General features: G+C 47.5%; 1 protein-coding gene across 1 annotated transcript; it reads left to right on the plus strand.

The window, feature by feature from the left end:
• Positions 1–357: 357 nt before the first annotated feature.
• LOC120941759 lies at positions 358–21,153 on the plus strand. Its single transcript, XM_040355425.1, has 5 exons — positions 358–497; positions 17,239–17,331; positions 17,434–17,504; positions 17,738–17,792; positions 19,015–21,153. The coding sequence occupies exons 2-5, from the start codon at positions 17,275–17,277 to the stop codon at positions 19,840–19,842; spliced, it is 1,011 nt and encodes a 336-aa protein (XP_040211359.1). The 5' UTR covers positions 358–497; positions 17,239–17,274; the 3' UTR covers positions 19,843–21,153.
• The last annotated feature ends 3,379 nt before the right edge of the window (positions 21,154–24,532 follow it).

Consider the following 24,532-nt stretch of genomic DNA (forward strand, 5'->3'; position numbering starts at 1 on the left):
TTATGTAGGAGGGTCAGGATTGGGGGGACGGGGTGTGGGGCCCCGGGGGGCCCCGGTCTGGAGGTGGCCTAGTTTCCTTATGTAGGAGGGTCAGGATTGGGGGGACGGAGGGTGTGGGGCCCCGGGGGGCCCCTGTGTGGAGGTGGCCTAGTTTCCTTATGTAGGAGGGTCAGGATTGGGGGGACGGAGGGTGTGGGGCCCCGGGGGGCCCCGGTCTGGAGGTGGCCTAGTTTCCTCCATGTATTATGTAGGAGAATGGCCGGCGGGGTTAACCCTTTGCCAGGCGGGTGGCACGGCTCGGGCTCCGGGGGAAGGGCAGCTGCCGTTGGTGATTCTCGCAATGAGTTAACAACGCAGTGATTACACATTCATCTCCCATCCCCCCCATCCTGCCCTCCCCCCCTCCTCCGCCGCCTGGCTGCAGCCGCAACACAGAGACTCTGCAGAGCCACCGGGGCCCCAAAACTGACCGGCGCTCTGGGAGGGGCCACACTCAGGTAGGCCTGTGTGTATGTCAGTATATAGATCGGAGTGTCAGTATACAGATCGGAGTGTCAGTATATAGATCGGTGTGTCAGTATATAGATCGGAGTGTCAGTATATAGATCGGTGTGTCAGTATACAGATCGGAGTGTCAGTATATAGATCGGTGTGTCAGTATATAGATCGGAGTGTCAGTATACAGATCGGAGTGTCAGTATACAGATCGGAGTGTCAGTATACAGATCGGAGTGTCAGTATATAGATCGGAGTGTCAGTATACAGATCGGAGTGTCAGTATATAGATCGGAGTGTCAGTATACAGATCGGAGTGTCAGTATACAGATCGGAGTGTCAGTATATAGATCGGAGTGTCAGTATACAGATCGGAGTGTCAGTATACAGATCGGAGTGTCAGTATATAGATCGGAGTGTCAGTATATAGATCGGTGTGTCAGTATATAGATCGGAGTGTCAGTATACAGATCGGAGTGTCAGTATATAGATCGGAGTGTCAGTATACAGATCGGAGTGTCAGTATATAGATCGGAGTGTCAGTATACAGATCGGAGTGTCAGTATATAGATCGGAGTGTCAGTATATAGATCGGAGTGTCAGTATACAGATCGGAGTGTCAGTATATAGATCGGAGTGTCAGTATACAGATCGGAGTGTCAGTATATAGATCGGAGTGTCAGTATACAGATCGGAGTGTCAGTATATAGATCGGAGTGTCAGTATACAGATCGGAGTGTCAGTATATAGATCGGAGTGTCAGTATACAGATCGGAGTGTCAGTATACAGATCGGAGTGTCAGTATACAGATCGGTGTGTCAGTATATAGATCGGAGTGTCAGTATATAGATCGGAGTGTCAGTATACAGATCGGAGTGTCAGTATATAGATCGGAGTGTCAGTATATAGATCGGAGTGTCAGTATACAGATCGGTGTGTCAGTATATAGATCGGAGTGTCAGTATACAGATCGGAGTGTCAGTATATAGATCGGAGTGTCAGTATATAGATCGGAGTGTCAGTATATAGATCAGTGTGTCAGTATATAGATCGGAGTGTCAGTATATAGATCGGTGTGTCAGTATATAGATCGGAGTGTCAGTATACAGATCGGTGTGTCAGTATACAGATCGGAGTGTCAGTATACAGATCGGAGTGTCAGTATATAGATCGGTGTGTCAGTATATAGATCGGAGTGTCAGTATACAGATCGGAGTGTCAGTATATAGATCGGTGTGTCAGTATATAGATCGGAGTGTCAGTATATAGATCGGAGTGTCAGTATATAGATCGGAGTGTCAGTATATAGATCGGTGTGTCACTATATAGATCGGAGTGTCAGTATACAGATCGGAGTGTCAGTATACAGATCGGAGTGTCAGTATACAGATCGGAGTGTCAGTATATAGATCGGTGTGTCACTATATAGATCGGAGTGTTAGTATATAGATCGGTGTGTCAGTATATAGATCGGAGTGTCAGTATATAGATCGGAGTGTCAGTATATAGATCGGAGTGTCAGTATATAGATCGGAGTGTCAGTATACAGATCGGAGTGTCAGTATATAGATCGGAGTGTCAGTATATAGATCGGAGTGTCAGTATACAGATCGGAGTGTCAGTATATAGATCGGAGTGTCAGTATATAGATCGGAGTGTCAGTATATAGATCGGAGTGTCAGTATATAGATCGGAGTGTCAGTATATAGATCGGAGTGTCAGTATACAGATCGGAGTGTCAGTATACAGATCGGAGTGTCAGTATATAGATCGGAGTGTCAGTATATAGATCGGAGTGTCAGTATATAGATCAGTGTGTCAGTATATAGATCGGAGTGTCAGTATATAGATCGGAGTGTCAGTATATAGATCGGAGTGTCAGTATACAGATCGGTGTGTCAGTATACAGATCGGAGTGTCAGTATATAGATCGGTGTGTCAGTATATAGATCGGTGTGTCAGTATACAGATCGGAGTGTCAGTATATAGATCGGAGTGTCAGTATACAGATCGGAGTGTCAGTATGCAGATCGGAGTGTCAGTATATAGATCGGAGTGTCAGTATATAGATCGGAGTGTCAGTATATAGATCGGAGTGTCAGTATATAGATCGGAGTGTCAGTATATAGATCGGAGTGTCAGTATATAGATCGGAGTGTCAGTATACAGATCGGAGTGTCAGTATATAGATCGGAGTGTCAGTATACAGATCGGAGTGTCAGTATGCAGATCGGAGTGTCAGTATATAGATCGGAGTGTCAGTATATAGATCGGAGTGTCAGTATATAGATCGGAGTGTCAGTATATAGATCGGAGTGTCAGTATATAGATCGGTGTGTCAGTATATAGATCGGAGTGTCAGTATATAGATCGGAGTGTCAGTATACAGATCGGAGTGTCAGTATATAGATCGGAGTGTCAGTATACAGATCGGAGTGTCAGTATACAGATCGGAGTGTCAGTATATAGATCGGAGTGTCAGTATACAGATCGGAGTGTCAGTATATAGATCGGAGTGTCAGTATACAGATCGGAGTGTCAGTATACAGATCGGTGTGTCAGTATATAGATCGGAGTGTCAGTATACAGATCGGAGTGTCAGTATACAGATCGGTGTGTCAGTATACAGATCGGTGTGTCAGTATATAGATCGGAGTGTCAGTATACAGATCGGAGTGTCAGTATATAGATCGGAGTGTCAGTATATAGATCGGAGTGTCAGTATATAGATCGGAGTGTCAGTATATAGATCGGAGTGTCAGTATATAGATCGGAGTGTCAGTATACAGATCGGAGTGTCAGTATATAGATCGGAGTGTCAGTATATAGATCGGAGTGTCAGTATATAGATCGGAGTGTCAGTATATAGATCGGTGTGTCAGTATATAGATCGGAGTGTCAGTATATAGATCGGTGTGTCAGTATACAGATCGGAGTGTCAGTATATAGATCGGTGTGTCAGTATATAGATCGGAGTGTCAGTATATAGATCGGAGTGTCAGTATACAGATCGGAGTGTCAGTATACAGATCGGAGTGTCAGTATATAGATCGGAGTGTCAGTATACAGATCGGAGTGTCAGTATACAGATCGGGGTGTCAGTATACAGATCGGAGTGTCAGTATACAGATCGGAGTGTCAGTATACAGATCGGAGTGTCAGTATACAGATCGGAGTGTCAGTATACAGATCGGAGTGTCAGTATATAGATCGGAGTGTCAGTATATAGATCGGAGTGTCAGTATACAGATCGGAGTGTCAGTATACAGATCGGAGTGTCAGTATACAGATCGGAGTGTCAGTATATAGATCGGAGTGTCAGTATACAGATCGGTGTGTCAGTATATAGATCGGAGTGTCAGTATATAGATCGGAGTGTCAGTATACAGATCGGAGTGTCAGTATATAGATCGGTGTGTCAGTATACAGATCGGAGTGTCAGTATATAGATCGGAGTGTCAGTATATAGATCGGTGTGTCAGTATACAGATCGGAGTGTCAGTATATAGATCGGTGTGTCAGTATACAGATCGGAGTGTCAGTATACAGATCGGAGTGTCAGTATATAGATCGGAGTGTCAGTATACAGATCGGGGTGTCAGTATATAGATCGGTGTGTCAGTATACAGATCGGAGTGTCAGTATACAGATCGGAGTGTCAGTATACAGATCGGGGTGTCAGTATACAGATCGGGGTGTCAGTATACAGATCGGAGTGTCAGTATATAGATCGGAGTGTCAGTATATAGATTGGAGTGTCAGTATACAGATCGGAGTGTCAGTATACAGATCGGGGTGTCAGTATACAGATCGGGGTGTCAGTATACAGATCGGAGTGTCAGTATATAGATCGGAGTGTCAGTATACAGATCGGGGTGTCAGTATACAGATCGGAGTGTCAGTATATAGATCGGGGTGTCAGTATACAGATCGGGGTGTCAGTATACAGATCGGTGTGTCAGTATATAGATCGGAGTGTCAGTATACAGATCAGTGTGTCAGTATACAGATCGGTGTGTCAGTATATAGATCGGAGTGTCAGTATACAGATCGGAGTGTCAGTATACAGATCGGAGTGTCAGTATACAGATCGGTGTGTCAGTATATAGATCGGAGTGTCAGTATATAGATCGGAGTGTCAGTATACAGATCGGAGTGTCAGTATATAGATCGGGGTGTCAGTATACAGATCGGAGTGTCAGTATACAGATCGGAGTGTCAGTATACAGATCGGAGTGTCAGTATATAGATCGGAGTGTCAGTATATAGATCGGAGTGTCAGTATATAGATCGGTGTGTCAGTATATAGATCGGTGTGTCAGTATACAGATCCGAGTGTCAGTATATAGATCGGAGTGTCAGTATATAGATCGGAGTGTCAGTATACAGATCGGAGTGTCAGTATGCAGATCGGAGTGTCAGTATATAGATCGGAGTGTCAGTATACAGATCGGAGTGTCAGTATATAGATCGGTGTGTCAGTATACAGATCGGTGTGTCAGTATATAGATCGGAGTGTCAGTATATAGATCGGAGTGTCAGTATATAGATCGGAGTGTCAGTATATAGATCGGAGTGTCAGTATATAGATCGGAGTGTCAGTATACAGATCGGTGTGTCAGTATATAGATCGGAGTGTCAGTATATAGATCGGAGTGTCAGTATACAGATCGGAGTGTCAGTATATAGATCGGTGTGTCAGTATACAGATCGGAGTGTCAGTATACAGATCGGAGTGTCAGTATATAGATCGGTGTGTCAGTATACAGATCGGAGTGTCAGTATATAGATCGGAGTGTCAGTATATAGATCGGTGTGTCAGTATACAGATCGGAGTGTCAGTATATAGATCGGTGTGTCAGTATACAGATCGGAGTGTCAGTATACAGATCGGAGTGTCAGTATACAGATCGGAGTGTCAGTATACAGATCGGAGTGTCAGTATATAGATCGGTGTGTCAGTATATAGATCGGAGTGTCAGTATATAGATCGGAGTGTCAGTATATAGATCGGAGTGTCAGTATACAGATCGGGGTGTCAGTATACAGATCGGAGTGTCAGTATACAGATCGGAGTGTCAGTATACAGATCGGAGTGTCAGTATATAGATCGGAGTGTCAGTATACAGATCGGAGTGTCAGTATACAGATCAGTGTGTCAGTATATAGATCGGTGTGTCAGTATATAGATCGGAGTGTCAGTATACAGATCGGAGTGTCAGTATACAGATCGGAGTGTCAGTATACAGATCGGTGTGTCAGTATATAGATCGGAGTGTCAGTATATAGATCGGAGTGTCAGTATACAGATCGGAGTGTCAGTATACAGATCGGGGTGTCAGTATACAGATCGGAGTGTCAGTATACAGATCGGAGTGTCAGTATACAGATCGGAGTGTCAGTATACAGATCGGAGTGTCAGTATATAGATCGGAGTGTCAGTATATAGATCGGTGTGTCAGTATATAGATCGGTGTGTCAGTATACAGATCCGAGTGTCAGTATATAGATCGGAGTGTCAGTATATAGATCGGAGTGTCAGTATACAGATCGGAGTGTCAGTATGCAGATCGGAGTGTCAGTATATAGATCGGTGTGTCAGTATACAGATCGGTGTGTCAGTATATAGATCGGAGTGTCAGTATATAGATCGGAGTGTCAGTATATAGATCGGAGTGTCAGTATATAGATCGGAGTGTCAGTATACAGATCGGAGTGTCAGTATACAGATCGGAGTGTCAGTATACAGATCGGAGTGTCAGTATATAGATCGGTGTGTCAGTATATAGATCGGAGTGTCAGTATACAGATCGGAGTGTCAGTATATAGATCGGTGTGTCAGTATATAGATCGGAGTGTCAGTATACAGATCGGAGTGTCAGTATATAGATCGGAGTGTCAGTATACAGATCGGAGTGTCAGTATATAGATCGGTGTGTCAGTATACAGATCGGAGTGTCAGTATATAGATCGGTGTGTCAGTATATAGATCGGAGTGTCAGTATATAGATCGGAGTGTCAGTATACAGATCGGAGTGTCAGTATGCAGATCGGAGTGTCAGTATATAGATCGGTGTGTCAGTATACAGATCGGAGTGTCAGTATATAGATCGGAGTGTCAGTATATAGATCGGAGTGTCAGTATATAGATCGGAGTGTCAGTATATAGATCGGAGTGTCAGTATACAGATCAGTGTGTCAGTATATAGATCGGTGTGTCAGTATACAGATCCGAGTGTCAGTATATAGATCGGAGTGTCAGTATATAGATCGGAGTGTCAGTATACAGATCGGAGTGTCAGTATATAGATCGGTGTGTCAGTATACAGATCGGTGTGTCAGTATATAGATCGGAGTGTCAGTATATAGATCGGAGTGTCAGTATATAGATCGGAGTGTCAGTATACAGATCGGAGTGTCAGTATACAGATCGGAGTGTCAGTATACAGATCGGAGTGTCAGTATATAGATCGGAGTGTCAGTATATAGATCGGAGTGTCAGTATATAGATCGGAGTGTCAGTATACAGATCGGAGTGTCAGTATACAGATCGGAGTGTCAGTATATAGATCGGAGTGTCAGTATATAGATCGGTGTGTCAGTATATAGATCGGAGTGTCAGTATACAGATCGGAGTGTCAGTATATAGATCGGAGTGTCAGTATATAGATGTGTGTTAGTATATAGATCGGAGTGTCAGTATACAGATCGGAGTGTCAGTATACAGATCGGAGTGTCAGTATACAGATCGGAGTGTCAGTATACAGATCGGAGTGTCAGTATACAGATCGGAGTGTCAGTATACAGATCGGAAGTGTCAGTATATAGATCGGTGTGTCAGTATACAGATCGGTGTGTCAGTATACAGATCGGAGTGTCAGTATATAGATCGGAGTGTCAGTATATAGATCGGAGTGTCAGTATACAGATCGGAGTGTCAGTATACAGATCGGTGTGTCAGTATACAGATCGGAGTGTCAGTATATAGATCGGAGTGTCAGTATATAGATCGGAGTGTCAGTATATAGATCGGAGTGTCAGTATACAGATCGGAGTGTCAGTATATAGATCGGAGTGTCAGTATATAGATCGGAGTGTCAGTATATAGATCGGTGTGTCAGTATACAGATCGGAGTGTCAGTATATAGATCGGAGTGTCAGTATACAGATCGGAGTGTCAGTATACAGATCGGAGTGTCAGTATACAGATCGGTGTGTCAGTATATAGATCGGAGTGTCAGTATATAGATCGGACTGTCAGTATATAGATCGGAGTGTCAGTATACAGATCGGTGTGTCAGTATACAGATCGGTGTGTCAGTATATAGATCGGAGTGTCAGTATATAGATCGGAGTGTCAGTATATAGATCGGTGTGTCAGTATATAGATCGGAGTGTCAGTATATAGATCGGAGTGTCAGTATATAGATCGGAGTGTCAGTATATAGATCGGTGTGTCACTATATAGATCGGAGTGTCAGTATATAGATCGGAGTGTCAGTATATAGATCGGTGTGTCAGTATACAGATCGGAGTGTCAGTATACAGATCGGAGTGTCAGTATATAGATCGGAGTGTCAGTATATAGATCGGAGTGTCAGTATATAGATCGGAGTGTCAGTATACAGATCGGTGTGTCAGTATATAGATCGGAGTGTCAGTATATAGATCGGAGTGTCAGTATACAGATCCGAGTGTCAGTATATAGATCGGAGTGTCAGTATATAGATCGGAGTGTCAGTATATAGATCGGTGTGTCAGTATATAGATCGGAGTGTCAGTATACAGATCGGAGTGTCAGTATATAGATCGGTGTGTCAGTATATAGATCGGAGTGTCAGTATACAGATCGGAGTGTCAGTATATAGATCGGAGTGTCAGTATACAGATCGGAGTGTCAGTATATAGATCGGTGTGTCAGTATACAGATCGGAGTGTCAGTATATAGATCGGTGTGTCAGTATATAGATCGGAGTGTCAGTATACAGATCGGAGTGTCAGTATACAGATCGGTGTGTCAGTATACAGATCGGTGTGTCAGTATACAGATCGGAGTGTCAGTATATAGATCGGAGTGTCAGTATATAGATCGGTGTGTCAGTATATAGATCGGAGTGTCAGTATATAGATCGGAGTGTCAGTATACAGATCGGTGTGTCAGTATATAGATCGGTGTGTCAGTATATAGATCGGAGTGTCAGTATACAGATCGGAGTGTCAGTATATAGATCGGAGTGTCAGTATACAGATCGGAGTGTCAGTATACAGATCGGAGTGTCAGTATATAGATCGGAGTGTCAGTATATAGATCGGTGTGTCAGTATATAGATCGGAGTGTCAGTATACAGATCGGAGTGTCAGTATATAGATCGGTGTGTCAGTATATAGATCGGAGTGTCAGTATACAGATCGGAGTGTCAGTATATAGATCGAAGTGTCAGTATACAGATCGGAGTGTCAGTATATAGATCGGTGTGTCAGTATACAGATCGGAGTGTCAGTATATAGATCGGTGTGTCAGTATATAGATCGGAGTGTCAGTATACAGATCGGAGTGTCAGTATACAGATCGGTGTGTCAGTATACAGATCGGTGTGTCAGTATACAGATCGGAGTGTCAGTATATAGATCGGAGTGTCAGTATATAGATCGGTGTGTCAGTATATAGATCGGAGTGTCAGTATATAGATCGGAGTGTCAGTATACAGATCGGTGTGTCAGTATATAGATCGGTGTGTCAGTATATAGATCGGAGTGTCAGTATACAGATCGGAGTGTCAGTATATAGATCGGAGTGTCAGTATACAGATCGGAGTGTCAGTATACAGATCGGAGTGTCAGTATATAGATCGGAGTGTCAGTATACAGATCGGAGTGTCAGTATATAGATCGGAGTGTCAGTATATAGATCGGAGTGTCAGTATACAGATCGGTGTGTCAGTATACAGATCGGAGTGTCAGTATACAGATCGGAGTGTCAGTATACAGATCGGAGTGTCAGTATATAGATCGGTGTGTCAGTATATAGATGTGTGTTAGTATATAGATCGGTGTGTCAGTATACAGATCGGAGTGTCAGTATATAGATGTGTGTTAGTATATAGATCGGTGTGTCAGTATACAGATCAGTGTGTCAGTATATAGATCGGTGTGTCAGTATATAGATGTGTGTTAGTATATAGATCGGTGTGTCAGTATATAGATCGGAGTGTCAGTATATAGATCGGTGTGTCAGTATATAGATCGGAGTGTCAGTATACAGATCGGTGTGTCAGTATATAGATCGGTGTGTCAGTATATAGATGTGTGTTAGTATATAGATCGGTGTGTCAGTATATAGATCGGAGTGTCAGTATACAGATCGGAGTGTCAGTATACAGATCGGAGTGTCAGTATAGCGATTGGTGTGTCAGTATACAGATCGGTGTGTCAGTATATAGATTGGTGTGTCAGTATACAGATCGGTGTGTCAGTATATAGATTGGTGTGTCAGTATACAGATCGGTGTGTCAGTATATAGATTGGTGTGTCAGTATATAGATCGGTGAGAAGAATGTTCCGCTTTGTGATGACTAAAAAGATCTTTAGTGTCAGTAGAATGTTCTCTACCTCTAGCAACCTGTGGAACTTGGTTGAGAAATGTTTCCATAAATACCCTTCCACCCACGTGGCAGAACATTCTCTACCTCCTCCAGACCTTCTCTACCTTCTCCAGACCTTCTCTACCTCCTCCAGACCTTCTCCAGACCTTCTCTACCTCCTCCAGACCTCCTCCAGACCTTCTCTACCTCCTCCAGACCTCCTCTACCTCCTCCAGACCTTCTCTACCTCCTCCAGACCTCCTCCAGACCTTCTCTACCTCCTCCAGACCTTCTCTACCTTCTCCAGACCTTCTCTACCTCCTCCAGACCTTCTCCAGACCTTCTCTACCTCCTCCAGACCTCCTCCAGACCTCCTCTACCTCCTCCAGACCTTCTCTACCTCCTCCAGACCTCCTCTACCTCCTCCAGACCTTCTCTACCTTCTCCAGACCTTCTCTATCGTCTCCAGACCTTCTCTACCTCCTCCAGACCTTCTCTACCTCCTCCAGACCTTCTCCAGACCTTCTCTACCTCCTCCAGACCTTCTCTACCTCCTCCAGACCTTCTCTACCTCCTCCAGACCTTCTCCAGAACTTCTCTACCTCCTCCAGACCTTCTCTACCTCCTCCAGACCTTCTCCAGACCTTCTCTACCTCCTCCAGACCTTCTCTACCTCCTCCAGACCTTCTCTACCTTCTCCAGACCTTCTCTCCTGTCTCCAGACCTCCTCTACCTCCTCCAGACCTCCTCTGCCTCCTCCAGACCTTCTCTACCTTCTCCAGACCTTCTCCACCTCCTCCAGACCGTCTCTACCTCCTCCAGACCTGTTTTACCTTCTCCAGACCTTCTCTACCTCTTCCAGACCTTCTCTACCTTCTCCACACCTTCCCTACCTTCTCCAGACCTTCCCTACATTCTCCAGACCTCCTCTACCTCCTCCAGACCTCCTCTACCTTCTCTAGACCTTCACTACCTTCTCCAGACCTCTCTACCTTCTCCAGACCTTCTCTACCTTTTCCAGACCTTCTCTGCCTCCTCCAGACCTTCCCTACCTTCTCCAGACCCCCTCTACCTCCTCCAGACCTCCTCTACCTTCTCTAGACATCCACTACCTTCTTCAGACCTTCTCTACCTTCTCCAGACCTTCTCTACCTCCTCCAGACTTTCTCTACCTTCTCCAGACCTAATCTACCTTCTCCAGACCTTCTCTACCTTCTCCAGACCATCTCTACCTCCTCCAGACTTTCTCTACCTTCTCCAGACCTTCTCTACCTTCTCCAGACCTTCTCTACTTTCTCCAGACCTTCTCTTCCTCCTCCAGACCTCCTCTACCTCCTCCAGACCTTCTCTAGACCTTCCCTACCTTCTCCAGACCTCCTCTACCTTCTCCAGACCTTCTCTACCTTCTGTAGACCTTCTCTACCTTCCCCAGACCTTCTCTACCTTCTCCAGACCTCCTCTACCTCCTCCAGACCTTCTCTAGACCTTCCCTACCTTCCCCAGACCTCCTCTACCTTCTCCAGACCTTCTCTACCTTCTGTAGACCTTCTCTACCTTCCCCAGACCTTCTCTACCTTCTCCAGACCTCCTCTACCTTCTCCAGACCTTCTCTACCTTCTCCAGACCTTCTCTACCTCCTCCAGACTTTCTCTACCTTCCCCAGACTTTCCCTACCCTCTCCAGAGCCCCTCTACCTCCTCCAGACTTTCTCTACCTCCTCCAGACTTTCTCTACCTCCTCCAGACTTCCTCTACCTTCCCCAGACTTTCCCTACCTTCTCCAGACCTCCTCTACCTCCTCCAGACTTTCTCTACCTCCTCCAGACCTTCCCTACCTTCTCCAGACCTCCTTTACCTTCTCCAGACCTCCTCTACCTCCTCCAGACCTCCTCTACCTCCTCCAGACCTTCTCTACCTTCTCCAGACCTTCTCTACCTTCTCCAGACCTCCTCTACCTCCTCCAGACCTTCTCTACCTTCTCCAGACCTCCTCTACCTCCTCCAGACCTTCTCTACCTTCTCCAGACCTCCTCTACCTCCTCCAGACCTCCTCTACCTCCTCCAGACCTTCTCTACCTTCTCCAGACCTCCTCTACCCCCTCCAGACCTTCCCTACCTTCTCCAGACCTTCTCTGCCTTCTCCAGACCTTCTTTACCTTCCCCAGACTTTTCCTACCATCTCCAGACTTTCTCTACCTTCTCCGGACCTTCTCTACTGTGACGGTATTAGAATGATATCCCCGTCAAAGTCTTCCCTTCTCCCCATAAAAGCAAATCACCCCAATATTCCACGAGGAGGGATATTCCTGGAATCACCCAATAAGCCACACATGGGTCAAGCTTACTGCTGGAACAAGACAGACTTTAATGGTATAACACAGAGCTTATATGTAATTTCCAAAACTGTTACAATGACAAATCTCCGCCCCCCTCACACTGGGGCTTCCATACAGATCATAGGCAGACATTTCGGAGCCGACCCTGAAAACACATTTTCTTTAGATAATGACATCAGTGAAGGTAATTACTAGTTGTACAGAATACATTATCTAGACAGCCTGGCCCCTGCATAGAAGAGATAATTACCACAATGAAGCAATCAGAATAATTAACATGAGCCACTTCTAATCACAGTAAACAGTAACCACAGGGCTTTTTCACACACACAATAGATCAATTGCCCTTTGAAATAGGACTGGCTGAGGAAGGGTCATTACCATATCAACAGCCTGTTAGCCGAGGAGTGAGTCACACCTGAAATCCTCTAACACTCACACAACATTACTAGCAGGGAGAATTACACTGAAGCATCCTTCACAATGGCCCCCCTTTTTCTCCCTGCTACGGCAAACCCGGTTGGACCTTCCCTGGTCCAGTAGGGTTGACGGGTTCAGAGCTTTTAGTCCGATGTTAACTCCGTTTGGCGTGACTGACCTCCCTTGGCAACTGCTTCAGACTCAGGTATGCCACCGGGTCGTCAGATCACACGCCGGTCAGTCCCCAAGTCTTTGTGCGATCTGCAGAGTCACCAGAAGTCAGTGTGATGGGTCTGTGCGCCGCCGTCTAGGTGTCCCGCTATGGGAGGGGGCAGGTTATGGCTCTGAAGTGACAATCACAGGAGATTCATAAAAATAAAGAAAAAGTTATATTTGTTGAAATGCTGTAGCACTGGTGCTCAGAGTTCGGGGGGGATCAGTGCCCCATAGGGTCAGCCACCCCCTGCTCCCTCCGTAGGCGCCGGTTCTCCTCTTTGAGCTTCTCCAGCTCCATCTCCAGTTCATGGAGCCTGGGGGGGTCAGCCTGCTGTGACCTCAGGTGGTTGTTCTCCTCCTCCATGCGGCTTATGCACTCCTCCAGCTCCATGTTCTCACGGATCAGCTCCTGCTTGCTCATGTCCTGCAGGCTCTCCACGTGGTCCTTCATCATCAGGAACTGGGTGGTGGTGTAAGGGGCCACCGGTGGGCCCTTGGCGAACATCTCGGCCCGCATCTGGGATGCCCGCTGCGACTCCCTCTCCTCCAGTCGCTTCTTCTCCTCCCAGGTCAGCTTGTTATACGGCTTCCAGGACCTCTTCTTCTTGGGGGGTAGCCGGCGGTGCCTCTTTCTGCCCAGCTCCCTCCAGGGCCCCTCCGGCTCATGGCTGTCGCCCATGACCAGCTGACAATGGTGTTCCCTGTTGTCCGTAATAACAGATTGTACCATGAGGGCTTCGTAAGGGGTGCCCAATGGTTCTTCCTGACCCAGCTCCTGGGGATCCCAAGCCGAGTCTACACAATGGGCTGCTGCTGGTGGGCGGTACCCAGGTTGAGACCAATTTGACCTGGTGTTGTCATTCATGGGGCAATTCTGCTTGAAGTGACCCAGCTGTTTGCACCGGAAGCAGCGTTGTTCGTTGTCCTCCTGGCGTGGATAGCGAGGGCTAGATGTCATCGGTCTGTTAGGAGGTTGGTATCTAGCGCCTGGTGGGTGTGAGGGCACCCTTGGTCATGGAGGTTGTACCCGTGGTGTGACCTGGTTTGTCTTGCGAGTATCCGCATATTCATCCGCCAATCCGTGGCCTCTGGTAGAGTCATGGGCCTGCGATCTCTCACCCAGTCTTTGACGTCCGTCTGGATGTGATTGTAAAATTGCTCCAGGAGCATTAGTTGCAAAATGTCCTCTGCGGTGGTGGCCTGGCTGCTGTTAACCCAGGTAGAGGCCGACAGGGATAACTGGCATGCCCATTCCGCGTAAGAGTCTTTCGTGGTTTTGCGTGAGTCCCTGAACTTCTGTCGGTGGGACTCTGGGGTTACTGCATAACGAGCCAGGAGCACTTCTTTAACCCGGGCGTAGCTATGGATATCCTGATCTGGCACGGTCCGGAAAGCATCAGAAGCTTTGCCTGACAGTTTGCCTGACAATATTGCAACCCACTCTCCTCTAACTATTCGGTGCAGGTTACATTGTCGCTCAAAATCCGCCAGGAAGTTATCAATTTCACAGTCCTTTTCATTAAAAGCTTTAAAAGCGCTAAACGGAATCTTCCTTGCGTCTGCTGTGCTGTACTCACTGTTTGGAGAATGTGCGGCTGCTTGTTGGACTGCTGCCAGTTTTAACTGTAGTTCTGCGTCTCTTATTTGTTTAGCCTCCTGTAGTTCTGCGTCTCTTATTTGTTTAGCCTCCTGTAGTTCTGCCTTTGCTAACAGGTCCATCACTTTCAGCACCACATCCGCCGTTGGGTTCGGACCGAACCATGCTAGCTTCTCTCTCATTAGCTTGTTGGCTGGCGATTCCTCTTCCTGAATCACTGGTGTCTCCATCTCTTGTACTGCTGGCGTTGCTGCAATCCCGTCCTTCTGGTCTAGCTCCATTGATTCTGCTATGATGACCCGCTTGGTTTTGTTGCTAGCAATCCTTCCACGAACTTCCAGTAGTTCTTCCAGTGTCTGCTTGGAATCCGGGTGTAAAGGAGAGTAGAAGGGAAAATCCCGCTGCTGCCAACCAATTGTGACGGTATTAGAATGATATCCCCGTCAAAGTCTTCCATTCTCCCCATAAAAGCAAATCACCCCAATATTCCACGAGGAGGGATATTCCTGGAATCACCCAATAAGCCACACATGAGTCAGCGCTTACTGCTGGAACAAGACAGACTTTAATGGTATAACACACAGCTTATATGTAATTTCCAAAACTGTTACAATGACAAATCTCCGCCCCCTCACACTTTCATACAGATCATAGGCAGACATTTCGGAGCCGACCCTGAAAACACATTTTCTTTAGATAATGACATCAGTGAAGTTAATTACTAGTTGTACAGAATACATTATTTAGACAGCCTGGCCCCGCATATAGAAGAGATAATTACCACAATGAAGCAATCAGCATAATTAACATGAGCCACTTTTAATCACAGTAAACAGTAACCACAGGGCTTCTTCACACACACAATAGATCAATTACCCTTTGAAATAGGACTGGCTGAGGAAGGGTCATTACCATATCAACAGCCTGTTAGCCGAGGAGTGAGTCACACCTGAAATCCTCTAACACACACACAACATTACTAGCAGGGAGAATTACACTGAAGCATCCTTCACATCTACCTTCTCCAGAACTTCTCTACCTCCTCCAGACCTTCTCTACCTCCTCCAGACCTTCTCTACCTCCTCCAGACCTCTTCTACCTCCTCCAGACCTTCTCTACCTTCTCCGGACCTTCTCTGCCTTCTCCAGACCTCCTCTACCTCCTCCAGACTTTCTCTACATTCTCCAGACCTTCTCTACTTTCTCCAGACCTTCTCTACCTCCTCCAGACATTCCCTACCTTCTCCAGACCTCCTCTACCTCCTCCAGACCTCCTCTACCTTCTCCAGACCTTCTCTACCTTCTCCAGGCCTCCTCTACCTCCTCCGGACCTTCTCTACCTTTCCCAGAATTTCCCTACCGTTTCCATTACTCCTCTACCTCCTCCAGACCTTCTCTACCTTCTCCAGACCTTCTCTACCTCCTCCAGACTTTCTCTACCTTCTCCAGGCCTCCTTTACCTTCTCCAGACTTTCTCTACCTTCTCCAGGCCTCCTCTACCTCCTCCAGACTTTCTCTACCTTCTCCAGACCTTCTCTACCTTCCCCAGACTTTCCCTACTGTCTCCATTCCTCCTCTACCTCCTCCAGACTTTCTCTACCTTCTCCAGACCTCCTCTACCTCCTCCAGACCTCCTCTACCTTCTCCAGACCTTCTCTACCTCCTCCAGACCTTCTATACCTTCTCCAGACCTTCTCTACCTCCTCCAGACTTTCCCTACCTTCTCCAGACCTTCTCTACCTTCTCCAGACTTTTTCTACCTTCTCTAACGTTTCATACTTTGAAGTTGTTTTTTATTAATGAATCTCAATAAAAAAATCGTACTTTTTAATATTATATTCATTTTTTTGTTTTGTTTTTTTGTGTAGCTCTCCTAAAGTTCCATGGGCATTTTGTGTATATGAGTGCTGACTACTCTGAAACTTAAAGTGGACCTTCACCCATGACACGCCTTCCACACGTTCCTTCCATTCCGCCCCTCCTTCCTGCAGAAGTTTTGTGCTTTTCTTGGCGTTTTTTTTATGTCTGGCCCTGCCCCCCCATGCACGTGATTTGTCTTAGGTGAATGAGGCGCACACGGCCGGCTGTGCCTCTTGGGATAGGCACGTCACATATCCCAGGAGCCATAGCCTTTCATTCAAGGGAAGGAGGATTTGGGAAGACCTTTCGGCGCGCCATAGAGAGGCCAGTCCGCTGATCCTGGAACAGCTGGTGAGCTTCTCAATGACGTCAGAGAGAATGTTGCGGTGACGGGGCAACAAAGCAGTGACAGGGCATGAGAGAAATGGGCAGATACCACCTACAGGTAAGTGGGACCAAAAAAAGGGAGATCAGCCGGAGGTCCGCTTTAAGCTGAGACAGGCCAAACTTTAATCCAAGTGTAACCTTCCCAAAAGGGCTCATCTGGGGGCCACTGTCAGGATACAATATCCCGGCGCGGGAGATTCCTCCATCCACATCGTCTGTGTGGACAGAGAGGTCCTCCTCCATAGGAGTTTCTATAGAAAACAAGAACAAATGTGAATGGATCAGCTCTGCTTGGTGGACATCAACTCCACACATTCCAATCATCGCTAACTCTTCTCTCCCCCGCAGTGTCAGCCCAGCAGGGATCCAGAAGGTGGGCCAGAGATGTCAGGGAAGGGAAGACCCCCCCGGAAAACCAGCAGTGTCAGGATGGTCCTACAGGTGAGGGTTTCTTGTGGGGGGGCTTTTCTTGGTAGACACTCCCTTCCGGGGGTTCATTCATAGAACAGTCAATCTGACACAATGTCCTACATTTCCTTGCAGGACTGTGAAGAGTCTTCCCCGCCCTCCATTGTCCGAGTCACCATCCCCAAAGTGCCCCTGACCAAGAAGAGGTGAGTCTGCCGGGACCCCCACACAAAGCTGAAGGTCACACGACAGCTGAAGGTCACACGACAGCTGAAGGTCACACGACAGCTGAAGGTCACACGACCGCTGAAGGTCACACGACAGCTGGATCCATAGATCCAGACGGAACCAGAATAGATGAAAAAAATGTGTGGCGATAATGGCCGCCATGTTATCACAAACCTCAACCATTCCTATGATATTCTCCTCTGTGTTTCAGCAAACAAAGAGAACCGCTGGCGCTGATCCGAAGAAAACTCCTCTCCAAGAGCCAGGTAATCCAACCTTCTGTATTACACTTCTGGAATCCTAACTATAGAGCCACTTATCCAACTGTCCATCCAGAGCCTCTGGTTTATAGACCGGATACATCCTAAATATAGAACCACTTATCCAACTGTCCATCCAGAGCCTCTGGTTTATAGACCGGATACATCCTACATATAGAACCATTTATCCAACTGTCCACCCAGAGCCTCTGGTTTATAGACCGGATACATCCTAAATATAGAACCATTTGTCCAACTGTCCATCCAGAGCCTCTGGTTTATAGACCGGGTACATCCTAAATATAGAGCCACTTATCCAACTGTCCATCCAGAGCCTCTGGTTTATAGACCGGATACATCCTAAATATAGAGCCACTTATCCAACTGTCCATCCAGAGCCTCTGGTTTATAGACCGGATACATCCTAAATATAGAGCCACTTATCCAACTGTCCATCCACAGCCTCTGGTTTATAGACTGGATACATCCTAAATATAGAGCCACTTTTCCAACTGTCCATTCAGAGCCTCTGGTTTATAGACCGGATACATCCTAAATATAGAACCAGTTATTCAACTGTCCATCCAGAGCCTCTGGTTTATAGACCGGATACATCCTAAATCTAGAGCCATTTATCCAACTGTCCATCCAGAGCCTCTGGTTTATAGACCGGATACATCCTAAATCTAGAGCCATTTATCCAACTGTCCATCCAGAGCCTCTGGTTTATAGACTGGATACATCCTATATATAGAAAAATGTATCCAACTGTCCATCCAGAGCCTCTGGTTTATAGACCGGATACATCCTAAATATAGAACCATTTATCCAACTGTCCATCCAGAGCCTCTGGTTTATAGACTGGATACATCCTATATATAGAAAAATGTAAACAACTGTCCATCCAAAGCCTCTGGTTTGTAGACCGGATACATCCTAAATATAGAGCCATTTATCCAACTGTCCATCCAGAGCCTCTGGTTTATAGACCGGATACATCCTAAATATAGAACCATTTATCCAACTGTCCATCCAGAGCCTCTGGTTTATAGACCCGATACACCCTAAATATAGAATTATTGATGGTTTTTGGCACATACAGTTAACCAGAAGGGACTACTTATAAGGCACCAACCTCTAATATTAAATGCGGGGTAAAGGGTTGTTTTTGGGGTGACGACAACATCTATAATATAAGGTGGAAGTGACCAATGTCCTTCTCTTGCAGGAGGTCCAGGAGATAAAGATCCTCGGCTATGGAGAGGACAATCTCTCGGCTCCGGACGGCCCACTCATCACTCATCTCTCCATGAAGAACGAGCTCCTCCAGGAAGATGAAGTCTGCGACAGATTTCAGAAGAACGAGGTGGCCACCCAAACAGCCCCAATTTATTGCTTCGACACCATAGAGGAGATTGTGGAGTTCCTGAACAGCTGCAGCAAAGCGGAGGAGTGCAGCCCTAAGTCTCTGTCCTTCACGGATGAGCCCCTTGATGACCTCGGAGGAGAGGATGTGATCTCCAATGACGACCACATGAGGACACTCAAACTAGAGATAGAAGAAGACGATGATGATGATCAACCAATTGTTTCTCATCTGTACCCCAACCTCCCCTTCCACTACGCCTCCACGTCATCTCCATCATTCCCTGTGGTCAAACGTAGAAGAAAACAACGTTTCCACTGCGAATGGCAAGGCCCGGTCGCCATCATCAGCTCCCCCAACGTGCCGGCTCACGCTATGGAGCTTCGGGTGGACGAGGATCTTGCCATGTCCATACGAAGACAAGTGGACATCAACAATCCGGGGCCATTTGGATGGCAGTTGGCAAAGCTGCTCTTTACCGAGGAGGAACTTTATGGACACAACTTTAACGGGACGGACCAAAAGATGCCCCTCAGCCCCCGGCGAGTCCATGCCATCCAACACGCATTTCATGACTACTTCCCTAGAGATATAGCAGACGAGGCCCTGGCCAAAGGCCGCACTGCCATTAACCAAGGGATAAGGAACATGTTCTATGTCCGCAACCGTAAAGATGGAGATTATCCATAACTGGAGCTCACTACGGGGCCCGAGAGACTGGAGCTCACTACGGGACCCGAGAGACTGGAGCTCACTACAGGTCCCGGGAGACTGGAGCTCACTACGGGACCCGAGAGACTGGAGCTCACTACAGGTCCCAAGAGACTGGAGCTCACTACGGGGCCTGAGAGACTGGAGCTCACTACGGGGCCTGAGAGACCCGAGCTCAATACGGGACCCGAGAGACTGGAGCTCAATACGGGACCCGAGAGACTGGAGCTCACTACAGGTCCCGAGAGACTGGAGCTCACTACGGGACCCGAGGGACTGGAGCTCACTACGGGACCCAAAAAACTGGAGCTCACTACGGGACCCGAGAGACTGGAGCTCACTACGGGACCCGAGAGACTGGAGCTCACTACGGGACCCGAGAGACTGGAGCTCACTACGGGACCCGAGAGACTGGAGCTCACTACGGGTCCCGAGAGACTGGAGCTCAATACGGGACCCGAGAGACTGGAGCTCACTACGGGACCCGAGAGACTGAAGCTCACTACGGGACCCGAGAGACTGGAGCTCAATACGGGACCCGAGAGACTGGAGCTCAATACGGGACCCGAGAGACTGGAGCTCAATACGGGACCCGAAAGACTGGAGCTCACTACGGGACCCGAGAGACTGGAGCTCACTACAGGTCCCGAGAGACTGGAGCTCACTACGGGTCCCGAGAGACTGGAGCTCACTACGGGACCCGAGAGACTGGAGCTCACTACGGGACCCGAGAGACTGGAGCTCACTACGGGACCCGAGAGACTGGAGCTCAGTACGGGACCCGAGAGACTGGCGCTCACTACAGGTCCCGAGAGACTGGTGAACTGGAGCTCAGTACGGGACCCAAGAGACTGGTGATCTGATCTCAGATTGGAAGGTGATAATTTGGTCTCCACGATGACCTAAGGCCTGTGACTTTTGGAAGAAGCGGCCAGGACTGTGACACTCAACTCCACACATCTCAATGGAAGACGCCAAGTTCTTTCTTTATGACAGACTCTCAATAACCAACTCCTAGGACTTCTCCCATCTCCCCCCCCCCCCCCCATGATCAACTGCCCACCACTTCCCCTCCATCCTTAGTCCAATCATCTCATTCTAAAATAACTAACAATAAATTTCGATCATTTCCCTCCATCACCCCGACATCGGCCACCTCCCTCTACAGCTCCCCCTTGTGGAGGCTCCTCTGCTGTATGTTATAGCGGAACTCCTCCTTGTTTTATCTCTGCTTGCTGTTTGCTCACTAAATGACTTCTTCCTGTTTAACTGATAAAAGTGTCCAAGCTCTGTCCTGTCTGCGTGAGTATGGGGTTCATTAGGTGGGAATTTAAAGTGCTAGCTCATGTGGTTTGCACACAGACAGCAACTTTATCAGCAGCATTAACCTGGAGCGTGGGCGTCAAACTCGATTTCATCGTGGGCCGAATCAGCGTTAGGCTCGCCCTCACAGGAGCCGGTTGTAGCTGTAAGAATTTAGAGAAGGTGGGGGGGGTTGGGACTTTGAAGGTGCAAAATGACAACAACATTTATATGAAAAAACAAATATATATTTATAAAAGTTAAAATTGACAGAATATAGAAAAATCCATCCGATAATACAATACAGTTTCAAGAAAAATTCTCTCTACATGTTTCGCCGCGATGAGTAGCTTCCTCAGGAGAATTACATTTATCAGGTACTATCTACTATTTCCTGCAGATGGTGCCCGATAAATGTAATTCTCCTGAGGAAGCTACTCATCGTGGCGAAACATGTAGAGAGAATTTTTCTTGAAACAGTATTGTATTATCGGATGGATTTTTCTATATTCTGTCAATTTTAACTTTTATAAATATATATTTTTTCATATAAATGTTGTTGTCATTTTGCACCTTCAAAGTCCCAACCCCCCCCCCCCCCCCACCTTCTCTAAATTCTTACAAATCCAGGGGATGTGGTGCCAATACTAAGTATAGATGATAGGTAAAAACTTTCCTCCTTTGTATCTGTAAGAGTAGATGTTCAGAGCACCCCCCCCCCACCATCAAAAGTCAAGAGCAACCCCCTCGTCACCATCAGATGTCAAGAGCAACCCCCTCCCCACCATCAGATGTCAAGAGCAACCCCCCTCACCATCAAAAGTAAAGAGCAACCCCCCACCATCAGATGTCAAGAGCAAACCCCCCCCCCACCATCAGATGTCAAGAGCAACCCCCTCACCACTGTCAGATGTCAAGAACAACACCCCCTCACCATCAAAGGTCAAGAGCAACCCCCTCCCCACCATCAGATGTCAAGAGCAACCCCCCCCCCCCACCATCAGATGTCAAGAGCAACCCCCCCCACCATCAAAGGTCAAGAGCAACCCCCTCCCCACCATCAGACGTAAAGAGCAACCCCCCCCCCACCATCAGATGCCAAGAGCAACCCCCACCATCAGATATCAAGAGCAACCCCCCTCACCATCAGATGTCAAGATCAACCCCCTCACCATCAGACGTAAAGAGCAACCCCCCCCCCCCCACCATCAGATGTCAAGAGCAACCCCCCCCCACCATCAGATGTCAAGAGCAACCCCCCCCACCATCAGATGCCAAAAGCAACCCCCCCCCACCATTAGATGTCAAGAGCATGGGTCTTCAAACTACGGCCCTCCAGTTGTTCAGGAACTACAATTCCCATCATGCCTAGTCATGTCTGTGAATGTCAGTGTGTTACAAGGCCTCATGGGATGTGTAGTTCTACAACAGCTGGAGGGCCGTAGTTTGAGGATCCCTGGTCAAGAGCAACCCCCTCCCCACCACCAGATGTCAAGAGCAACCCCCTCCCCACCACCAGATGTCAAGAGCAACCCCCTCCCCCACCATCAGATGTCAAGAGCAACCCCCTCCCCACCACCAGATGTCAAGAGCAACCCCCCCACCATCAGATGTCAAGAGCAACCCCCCCACCATCAGATGTCAAGAGCAACCCCCCCACCATCAGATGTCAAGAGCAACCCCCCTACCATCAAAGGTCAAGAGCAACCCCCCCACCATCAGACGTAAAGAGCAACCCCCCCCACCATCAGATGTCAAGAGCAAGCCCCCCACCATCAGATGTCAAGAGCAACCCCCACCACCATCAGATGTCAAGAGAAACCTCTCCCACCATCAGATGTCAAGAGCAACCCCCCCCACCATCAGATGTAAAGAGCAACCCCCCCACCATCAGATGTAAAGAGCAACCCCCCCACCATCAGATGTAAAGAGCAACCCCCCCACCATCAGATGTAAAGAGCAACCCCCCCACCATCAGATGTCAAGAGCATCCCCTCCCTCACCATCAAAGGTCAAGAGTGTGACGGTCAGGGGTTAACACCGTTTACGATATTCCATTCCTCCAACCCAAGACAGCTTATCCGACACTCCACAATCCAGCAGACACGATCCATATGGATTTTCCCAGAATAACGAGACACACAGCTCTGTTCTCTGGTTCCAAACGAATGAATACTTTAATGGTAAACTCTGGCTTGTTATATACAGTTAGAAGCCCCAAGAGACAATGGCTTAACTCCACCCACAACATGACACAATGGGTGCTCAATACACATTCCTTTAGATAATGACATTCAGATAATCTACATGAACTAATTACTAGTCATTTACCCAGACGTTCTGACTCCGCGATAAGTTATTCTCACCTGATACACAATACACATTCCTTTGTAGACGTAAGTCTGACCTTTAGAGGGCACTAAGTCACAACACACATTATCATCAATAGAACTTCACACAATGAAAGGTTCTTGAGAGGCAGACTTAATTAGCACAATAGAATGCAATCACTACAGCCAGGTAGACTTAATTAGCACCTCAACAGTCTATGTACCACATTGAAGGAGACACTCTATTGACCTGTTGGGTTCAGAATTAACAACCTGTAATATTTCAAGATATCCTGCAATACATGAATTATCATTACTGTCCCATCTCATGTAATCCGAGATATCAGTTCCCTTACCATCAGATGTCAAGAGCAACCCCCCCCCCCCCCCATCACCATCAGATGTCAAGAGCAACCCCCTCTCACCATTAGATGTCTAAAGCAACCCCCCTCACCATCAGATGTCAAGAGCAACCCCCCCCCCCCCCATCAGATGTCAAGAGCAACCCCCCCTCACCATCAGATGTCAAGAACAACCCCCCCCACCATCAGATGTAAAGAACAACCCCCCACCATCAGATGTCAAGAGCAACCCCCCCCATCAGATGTCAAGAGCAACCCCGCCCCTCACCATCAGATGTCAAAAGCAACCCCCCCTCACCATCAGATGTCAAGAGCAACCCCCCCACCATCAGATGTCAAGAGCAACCCCCCACCATCAGATGTCAAGAGCAACCCCCCCTCACCATCAGATGTCAAGAGCAACCCCCCCCCCCACCACCACCAAATGTCAAGAGCAACCCCCCCCACCATCAGATGTCAAGAGCAACCCCCCCACCACCAGATGTAAAGAGCAACCCCCCCACCATCAGATGTCAAGAGCAACCCCCCCTCACCATCAGATGTCAAGAGCAACCCCCCCACCATCAGCTGTCAAGAGCAACGCCCCCATCATCAGATGTCAAGAGCACCCCCCCCACCATCAGATGTCAAGAGCAACCCCCCACCACCAGATGTAAAGAGCAACCCCCCCCACCA

The sequence above is a fragment of the Rana temporaria genome, chromosome 5, assembly GCF_905171775.1.
Source record: "Rana temporaria chromosome 5, aRanTem1.1, whole genome shotgun sequence".
NCBI lineage: Eukaryota > Metazoa > Chordata > Amphibia > Anura > Ranidae > Rana > Rana temporaria.